The sequence below is a fragment of the Oncorhynchus clarkii genome, chromosome 19 (genome assembly GCF_045791955.1).
Source record: "Oncorhynchus clarkii lewisi isolate Uvic-CL-2024 chromosome 19, UVic_Ocla_1.0, whole genome shotgun sequence".
Taxonomy (NCBI): Eukaryota; Metazoa; Chordata; class Actinopteri; order Salmoniformes; family Salmonidae; genus Oncorhynchus; species Oncorhynchus clarkii.
This window is the reverse complement of record NC_092165.1, coordinates 30971364-30980098: the sequence shown is the minus strand read 5'-3', so window position 1 is coordinate 30980098 and position 8735 is coordinate 30971364. Positions and strand designations below refer to the sequence as shown.

Genomic DNA, 8735 nt, shown 5'->3' with positions numbered 1-8735 from the left:
TAATGTTTGTACCATGTTTTGTGCTGATACCATGTTGTGCTGCTGCCATGTTGTGTTGTGTTGCTGCCTTGCTATGTTGTTGTCTTAGGTCTCTCTTTATGTAGTGTTGTCTTTTGTCTTGATGTGCGTTTTGTCATATATATTTTAATCCAAGACCCCATCCCTGCAGGAGGCCTTTTGGTAGGCCGTCATTGTAAATAAGAATTTGTTCTTAATTGAATTGCCTGGTTAAATGATTAAATAAAACATGGAAATACTGTCTTTAATCATCCTATTTAGCTAGCCTGCCTATTGTACTGCAGAGCTGTCTGACTATTATTTTTGTTACTAGTTCTTCAAAGTAGATAAGGTATACTTTCACGATCTGTCTGTACCTCTCGTCGTTCTGTTGTGTAGGCTAAATTCACCTCTCGTGTGTATTTTACAGATTTTAGCAGGCGTAAATGTGTATCAGTCCAGAGATCTGTGAACAATGACGAGACGATCATGTCTAACAATGGGAGTCGGTGTCCCAAAAGCGGAAGGCAGGCGACAAGCTCAGGTCCAAAATAAACCCATAGAAACGCATTGGGTTTATTTTGGACTAATTTTGGCGAGTGAAACCTCTCGCTTCGCGTTGTCTAAATCTCTTTAGCCGGAAACAATGGCGCAACGGATTATGCTTAATTACTACATTTCTGCGCTGAACTAGGTTGAATATTCGCTTAATGGAAACTAGAGTTCTTGACTTGATTTCTCTTTAGAGAAACGGCACGTCGGGATCACATATAAAAAAAATAAATGGAATTCAAGTAATTGAACAGAAGTCGGTAAATGAGTTGTTTAATAACCAAAAAAGCGAAATATTGGTTAATAGCTCAGCACTAATTGTTAAGCATTTTGAACAAAGAGCCTTTTGGGAGCTAAATGAGCCGTCTCTTTTACACGAACTGACCCACATTTGCCGGCTCTGTGTATTGGCAGCAATGTGATGGGAAGTTCGGATCGTTTCGACTCGTTCAGTCAAAACAATTAATCTTTCGACTCATTTTCTTCATTTGAGTCAGTTATGCCCAGAGCACGCATGACCCCTTATCTGCGAACGATGAACTTAAAACTCGAGAGGCATGGTTCTACAAGCCTCTCGTTTACGTCTTTCAACATAGGTGGCTTATTGGAGCTGTCATTTGTGACAGACTTGTAAACGTGTTTAAATAATGCATATTTTTGATTGCTAGGCATACAGATACGATTGTCTTCATACATTTGAAACGAGTCTAGAGGCCGCAACCAGACTAGATTGTTAACAACTCTTGGCGGAAAGCATTGCTTGATGGTGATAAGCAGCGCAATGGGCTTTCTCGAACTGCAGGCCCACAACGATTAGTTCGAGTTCGAGGCTGTGTCCATAACATTCAATACATTAATTACATTCACTCTTGCACCATGCCCGATCAATTAGTTCAAAACATATGCCATAGTCGGGAGACCATCTCTGTAGCCACTGCCGGAGGAGCGTATCATCTAGCAAACTCAGGTCAAACGAACGACTAAAATGAGCGAGTCAGTAAAAGGAGTCGTTCAAAAATAACGAATCGTTCGTGAACTGCACATCACTACAGTAAAGTTAGAGCGGGAAGTCCGGAAGTAATTTCTTCACCAAAGGAACAACATCCGCGGGCTAAATTTGAAAATAAATATTTGGTCGAAAATTGGTAAGACAAATGGACTTACACTGTAAAATGTTGGTGTATATGGGTAACTATATACTAAACTAGTAGTTGTGGGAATGTGGTAAAATTAGGTTTTCTATCTTAACGTAGACAAACGTTGCTTTCTCAGTTAGCTAACAGTAACGTTAGCTAGCACAACATTGCTAGCCTCTGCGAATCCGAGTGTGTAACGTTAATGGACACTAACTAGCCACGTTCTATATAACGTTAGCTAGCTAACTAAGATTCGCTTGTTATATTGAGTACGAATCTTTGCTTTTTTACAGCTACATATTTTCCAAGGTTGACCCCACCGCTCTTACGAATGAATCCGTGGGACATTGCTCCATATTCAGTGACACCAGTTGCAAGTCTTTTGACCAGATGCGTCGCCTCGGGTGTTATTTCCCAGGTGAGTGCATGCCGAGCAGGAGTGTTTTTAACTAATTCATCGGGCAAGAGTGAATGTAATTAATTTATTATGGAATGTTATCGACACAGACTCGAACTCGAGAACTAATCGTTGGGGGCCTGCAGTTCGCAAAAGACTTTGCGCTGCTTATCACTCTCACTGCAGTCAACAAATACATTCCGCAAAGAGTCGTTCACAATCTAGTCTGGTTGCGGCCACAGCTAGACAGGTGGGTATAATTTGTGGAACGTTCCAACAGGAATTTGTTCCAAAAACTTCGTAAATAACAAGGTTGCCAACAAACAACCAAAACAAAGTTGTATCGCGGCGGAATAAGATACCGGGTAGGAAGTGTGCTATTTCAAAGTGTTTCACTCACCACGTTTATTCCGAAAAATGTCTGTCCTCACTCTGGTAGCCAATGGACAAACGTGAAGAAGAAACTACGTGGCGAGTTTATGCCTATTCGGCAGCTAGGTGAATTGATCATGCTACTTTGTATGCGTTGTTTGTTGGCAACCTTGTACTTTACGTTTTTGGAACAGATTCCTGTTGGAACGTTCCACAAATTATACCCACCCCAACTAGACCTCGTTTCAAAAGTATCAATACAATCTTATTGGTATGCCTAGCAATCAACACATGTGCATTGTTTAAACACGTTTACGAGTCTCAGTCACAAATGACAGCTCCAATAAGCCACCTTTGTTAAAATACATAAACGAGAGGCTTGTAGAATCATGCCTCTCGAGTTTTATGTTCATCGTTCATGGGCAGGGGGTCATGCGTGCTCTGGGCATAACTGACTCAAATGAACAAAATTAGTCGAAAGATTTGTTCTTTTGACTGAATGAGTCAAATATCAGAGTCAGTAAAAATATCTTAACTTCCCATCATATACTACCAGGACCCAAAATGAATGCAATCAACTTTCACCTGGTGCAAAACACACCTACACCTTGGTATAACAGAGATTATAAACTGGGTGGTTCGAACCCTGAATGCTGATTGGCTGACAGCAGTGGTATATCAGACTGTATACCACGTTTATGACACATGTATTTTTACTGCTCTAATTACATTGGTAACCAGTTTATAATAGTGATAAGGCACCTCAGGGGGTTGTGGTATATGGCCAATATACCACGGTTAAGGGCTGTATCCATGCACTCCGCGTTGCATCATACATAAGAACAGCCCTTGGCTGTGGTGTATTGGCCATATACCAAACCTCCTTAGGCCTTATAGCTTAATTAGATAATATTTTTGGAGCAGAATTATTTGAGAATGTTGCCATCTCTAGAAGGGTTGTTTGGGTACCCTTGAAGAAGAGTGTATGCAGTGCATTTGGAAAGTATTCGGTCCTCTTCACTTTTTCCACATTGTGTTACGTTACAGCCTTATTTTTCCTCATCAATCCACACACACTACGCCATAATGACAAAAGCGGGTTTTAGATTTTTTTTTTCACGTTTTATTACCTTATTTACATAAGTATTCAGACCCTTTGCTATGAGACTCGATAGGACTGACAGAGCTCCAGAGCACTCCACCAATTCTTTATGGTAGAATTGCCCGATGGAAGCCACTCCAGTAAAAGGCCCATGACAGCCCACTTGGAGTTTGCCACAAGGCACCTAAAGGGCTCTCAGACCATTTTCACAGTAAAGTCTATACTTTTTGTATTTGGCGCATGTGACAAATAAGGTTTGATTTGAGGAACAAGATTCTCTGGTCTAATGAAACCAAGATTGAACTCTTTGGCCTGAATGCCAAGCCTCACATCTGGAGGAAACCAGGCACCGCTCATCACCTGGCCAATACCATTCCTAAGGTGAAGCATGGTGGTGGCAGCATCATGCTGTGGGGATGTCTTTCAGCGGCAGGGACTGAGAGACTAGTCAGGATCAAGATGAACGAAGCAAAGTACAGAGCACTCCTCAATGAAAACCTGCTCCAGAGCGCTCAGGATCTCAGACTGAGGGCTCACTTCACTTTCCAACAGGACAATGACCCAAAGCACACAGCCAAGACAATGCAGGAGTTACAGTGCCTTGCGAAAGTATTCGGCCCCCTTGAACTTTGCGACCTTTTGCCACATTTCAGGCTTCAAACATAAAGATATAAAACTGTATTTTTTTGTGAAGAATCAACAACAAGTGGGACACAATCATGAAGTGGAACGACATTTATTGGATATTTCAAACTTTTTTAACAAATCAAAAACTGAAAAATTGGGCGTGCAAAATTATTCAGCCCCTTTACTTTCAGTGCAGCAAACTCTCTCCAGAAGTTCAGTGAGGATCTCTGAATGATCCAATGTTGACCTAAATGACTAATGATGATAAATACAATCCACCTGTGTGTAATCAAGTCTCCGTATAAATGCACCTGCACTGTGATAGTCTCAGAGGTCCGTTGAAAGCGCAGAGAGCATCATGAAGAACAAGGAACACACCAGGCAGGTCCGAGATACTGTTGTGAAGAAGTTTAAAGCCGGATTTGGATACAAAAAGATTTCCCAAGCTTTAAACATGCCAAGGAGCACTGTGCAAGCGATTATTGAAATGGAAGGAGTATCAGACCACTGCAAATCTACCAAGACCTGCCGTCCCTCTAAACTTTCAGCTCATACAAGGAGAAGACTGATCAGAGATGCAGCCAAGAGTCCCATGATCACTCTGGATGAACTGCAGAGGTCTACAGCTGAGGTGGGAGACTCTGTCCATAGGACAACAATCAGTTGTATATTGCACAAATCTGGCCTTTATGGAAGAGTGGCAAGAAGAAAGCCATTTCTTAAAGATATCCATAAAAAGTGTTGTTTAAAGTTTGCCACAAGCCACCTGGGAGACACACCAAACATGTGGAAGAAGGTGCTCTGGTCAGATGAAACCAAAATTGAACTTTTTGGCAACAATGCAAAACGTTATGTTTGGCGTAAAAGCAACACAGCTCATCAGCCTGAACACACCATCCCCACTGTCAAACATGGTGGTGGCAGCATCATGGTTTGGGCCTGCTTTTCTTCAGCAGGGACAGGGAAGATGGTTAAAATTGATGGGAAGATGGATGGAGCCAAATACAGGACCATTCTGGAAGAAAACCTGATGGAGTCTGCAAAAGACCTGAGACTGGGACGGAGATTTGTCTTCCAACAAGACAATGATCCAAACCATAAAGCAAAATCTACAATGGAATGGTTTAAAAATAAACATATCCAGGTGTTAGAATGGCCAAGTCAAAGTCCAGACCTGAATCCAATTGAGAATCTGTGGAAAGAACTGAAAACTGCTGTTCACAAATGCTCTCCATCCAACCTCACTGAGCTCGAGCTGTTTTGCAAGGAGGAATGGGAAAAAATGTCAGTCTCTCGATGTGCAAAACTGATAGAGACATACCCCAGGCGACTTACAGCTGTAATCGCAGCAAAAGGTGGCGCTACAAAGTATTAACTTAAGGGGGCTGAATAATTTTGCACGCCCAATTTTTCAGTTTTTGATTTGTTAAAAAAGTTGGAAATATCCAATAAATGTCGTTCCACTTCATGATTGTGTCCCACTTGTTGTTGATTCTTCACAAACAAATACAGTTTTATATCTTTATGTTTGAAGCCTGAAATGTGGCAAAGGTCGCAAAGTTCAAGGGGGCCGAATACTTTCGCAAGGCACTGTATATCGGGACAAGTCTTTGAATGTCCTTGAGTGGCCCAGCCAAAGCCCGGACTTGAACTCGATCAAACATCTCTGGAGAGACTTGAAAATAGCTGTGCAGTAACGCTCCCCATCCAACCTGACAGAGCTTGAGAGGCTCTGCAGAGAAGAATGGGAGAAACTCCCCAAATACAGGTGCACCAAGCTTGTAGCGTCATACCCAAGAAGACTCGAGGCGGCTGTAATCGCTGCCAAAGGTGCTTCAACAAAGTACTGAGTAAAGGGTCTGAATACTCATGTAAATATGATATTTGTAAAAAAAAAAATAATAATAGTAATAAAAAACGGTATGCTTTGTCATTATAGAATAAGGCTGTAATGGAACAATGTGGAAAAAGTGAAGGTCTGAATACTTTCCGAATGCACTGTAGTTGCTTTTCTACCGATATCCTAGGCCATCACACTAAGAGTCTCTTTCCTTACAGGAGGATGTTGATTCTGTCCCTAGAGAACCCCACGTCTTTTCCCCACATCTCCTGGAAGCTGAACAGCTCATCACTATGGAACGGGAGCTTGACAAGGTAACGTTACAAACAGGTATTCTTGTATTAATTAGTGCACATAATAGCAATACATTTAGCAAGAAAACAAGTTTATTGGACATGTTCAGGTAGTCCCTCCCCGTTCCAGTCCGTTTTCTTCCATTTGGTGCCTAGTGACTACAATCCTGGTTTGGTGCCAGACACCTGTCCTGTTTGATGCAGAGATATGCATTTACCTAACTTAGTTCTATTTGTTTTAGATCAATCTAGAAATGGAGTTGTTGAAGTTGGAAAAAGAAAGCGCAGATGTCACTCACAAATTTTATTTGAGTAAGTGGGGATGTGGTACTTTTCCTTTGTGGTGTCTTGAGGTAGTAGGTAGCAACATTGTCAGATACAAACATGTTTAATGTTTGGAGGGACAGCCAGACTTTGATGTAATTGTCTGGTCATAAATTAATAATTGAATGTGTTTCTTATAGGTCAAAGGTTTACATCATTGCAGCAATTCACCTCCCATCTGCAAGATGTGCTGAGAGAACAGGCAAGCCTGCGCCGAAGACTGATGAAACCACTGTGTCAGACTAACCTGCCCGTAGAGGCAGATCTTCACAGGTGAGCTACCTTTTATTTTTGCATGCACTGACAACACTGTGTTTACAATATTCTTGAATTCTGTACACAGGAAGATGCCCTGATGTTTTTTGTGATGTTATATTGCTGAGTGTACCTTTTTGAATTGTATTCTCCCAGTTAACAGAGGAATGATGGTCCTGTTTTATAGATATGTGGTGGAGGTCATGAGGATGGTGGTGGACTTCATTGAGAACTTGGAGGCAAAGATAAGCACTGTTCGTTCTATTCCCACCATTGATGATTCCATGAGCAATCTGGTGAGTTCTTTCAGTCAAAACCCTATCCCCAGGCCAGATGTATTGCAAGTCCTAAACTCTGCCATGGATTGTGTTCAGTAGAATGCATGTAGCTACGTTTTGTACAGTATCTTCCTCTTGACCCCTTTTTATCCTCTATTTTACAAGCCTACCCCTTACCCCAGAATAATAACACTTTTCAGGTTGTTGAATTTATACTAGCTAATGGTAGTAAGTAAGCATTGTCTGAGCCAGAATGGCCCATGTTATTGTTAATACTGTACTGTGATTGTTCATGTTAATTTTATACATTGTACTCTCTCTTTCTCAGAACAATGGCATAGCTCAGCTCCTAGCCCAGGTGACAGAGGTGGAAAGACTCTCTAAACAGATTCTACAGTGGAGAAGTCAAAACAGCAGCACTTCCATCAATGACATCACTACCTGAGAGCAAGGTGAGTCCCAATTCTTCACCTTTTTTCCTGAAGTGTGCACTTGCCTGTCATGGATTCAACAAGGGTGGAAACTCCCTACAGCCAATGCTTACATGAATCCACTGCTTTCAAATCCATTATTTTAAATTGTAGTGTGCAAGTAAACACTTTGGGAGAAGGGTGGAGAATCGGGACGCAACCCAAGTCAAACCTTTCAGAACGCTTCAATGGACATTTGTCAGTTATACATGACGAGGATTATGTGTTCTGAAAATGTTTGACAAATGTCTCATTCAGAGAGAATGGGTGTTGTGTTACTTTACAACATTCCCCTTAATGTGCTTTTTTTATGTTAATTTTGATTCTAACTAATGGTATCTTTGTAAATAAATCTATCTTGTTAATATTTGGACTGTGCGTACCCTGCGGACGATGGAGCCGAGTAGCTATGTCACAATGAGACCTCCCGATTGGCGCAGCAGTCTAAGGCACTGCATCGCATTGCTTGAGGCGTCACTACAGACCTGTGTTTGATCCCAGGCTGTGTCACAGGCGGCCGTGACTGGGAGACCCATGAGGCGGCACACAATTGGTCCAGCGTCATCTGGGTTAGGGGAGGGTTTGGCTGGCAGGGATTTCCTTGTCCCATCGCACTCTAGCGACTCCTTGTTGTGGGCCAGGCGTCTGCAAGCTGACGTCGGAACTTAGGGGAATTGCAGCGATTGGACAAGACTGTAACTACCAATTGGATATCACGAAATTGGGGAGAAAGAGGGGTAAAAGTACAACAACAACAAAATAACAATGGGGCTGTCTCGTCTGTGGACTCTGAATTACACTTTCCTCTCTCTAACTATCAAACACACACATAATTCCATTGTTGATGGGTGTTACTGAGATGAGAATAAGGACAAGAGAGGGAAAATACTAGTGAAGAGCCTACTTTATTGCCAAGACTTTGTGGACACAACTGAAATACACAAATAGACTAAAGCAGAGTTGGAAAAAGATCCATAAATTCAGACAGATACACTTGTACAGTGCATATGAAAACATTATTTAAACTTCCCATCTATCATAACTACAGTCTATGTAGAGTCAGAGCCAAAAGCAATAAAGTGAATGTAACAA

The 8735-nt window shown here is 41.7% G+C and overlaps 1 protein-coding gene across 2 annotated transcripts; it reads left to right on the top strand.

Annotated features, from left to right (window-relative positions):
- The first annotated feature begins 1597 nt into the window (after positions 1 to 1597).
- LOC139374208 (HAUS augmin like complex subunit 2) lies at positions 1598 to 8735 on the top strand. Of its 2 annotated transcripts, none has more exons than XM_071115229.1 (7): positions 1598 to 1694; positions 1979 to 2103; positions 6242 to 6337; positions 6559 to 6628; positions 6781 to 6913; positions 7083 to 7191; positions 7502 to 8735. In XM_071115229.1, exons 2-7 carry the CDS (start codon positions 2017 to 2019, stop codon positions 7616 to 7618), a joined length of 612 nt encoding a protein of 203 aa, XP_070971330.1. In that variant the 5' UTR covers positions 1598 to 1694; positions 1979 to 2016; the 3' UTR covers positions 7619 to 8735. The 2 variants fall into 2 exon arrangements, with proteins under 2 accessions (XP_070971330.1, XP_070971331.1); XM_071115230.1 differs by having other exon boundaries at positions 1606 to 1694; positions 1995 to 2103; positions 7502 to 8732.

Coding starts and splice junctions, on each gene's coding strand:
- LOC139374208 (XM_071115229.1), top strand. CDS start 2,017: ATGAATCCGTGGGACATTGCTCCATATTCAGTGACACCAGTTGCAAGT. Junction 6,338..6,558: donor TGGAACGGGAGCTTGACAAG/GTAACGTTACAA, acceptor TATTTGTTTTAG/ATCAATCTAGAAATGGAGTT. Junction 6,914..7,082: donor GTAGAGGCAGATCTTCACAG/GTGAGCTACCTT, acceptor CCTGTTTTATAG/ATATGTGGTGGAGGTCATGA.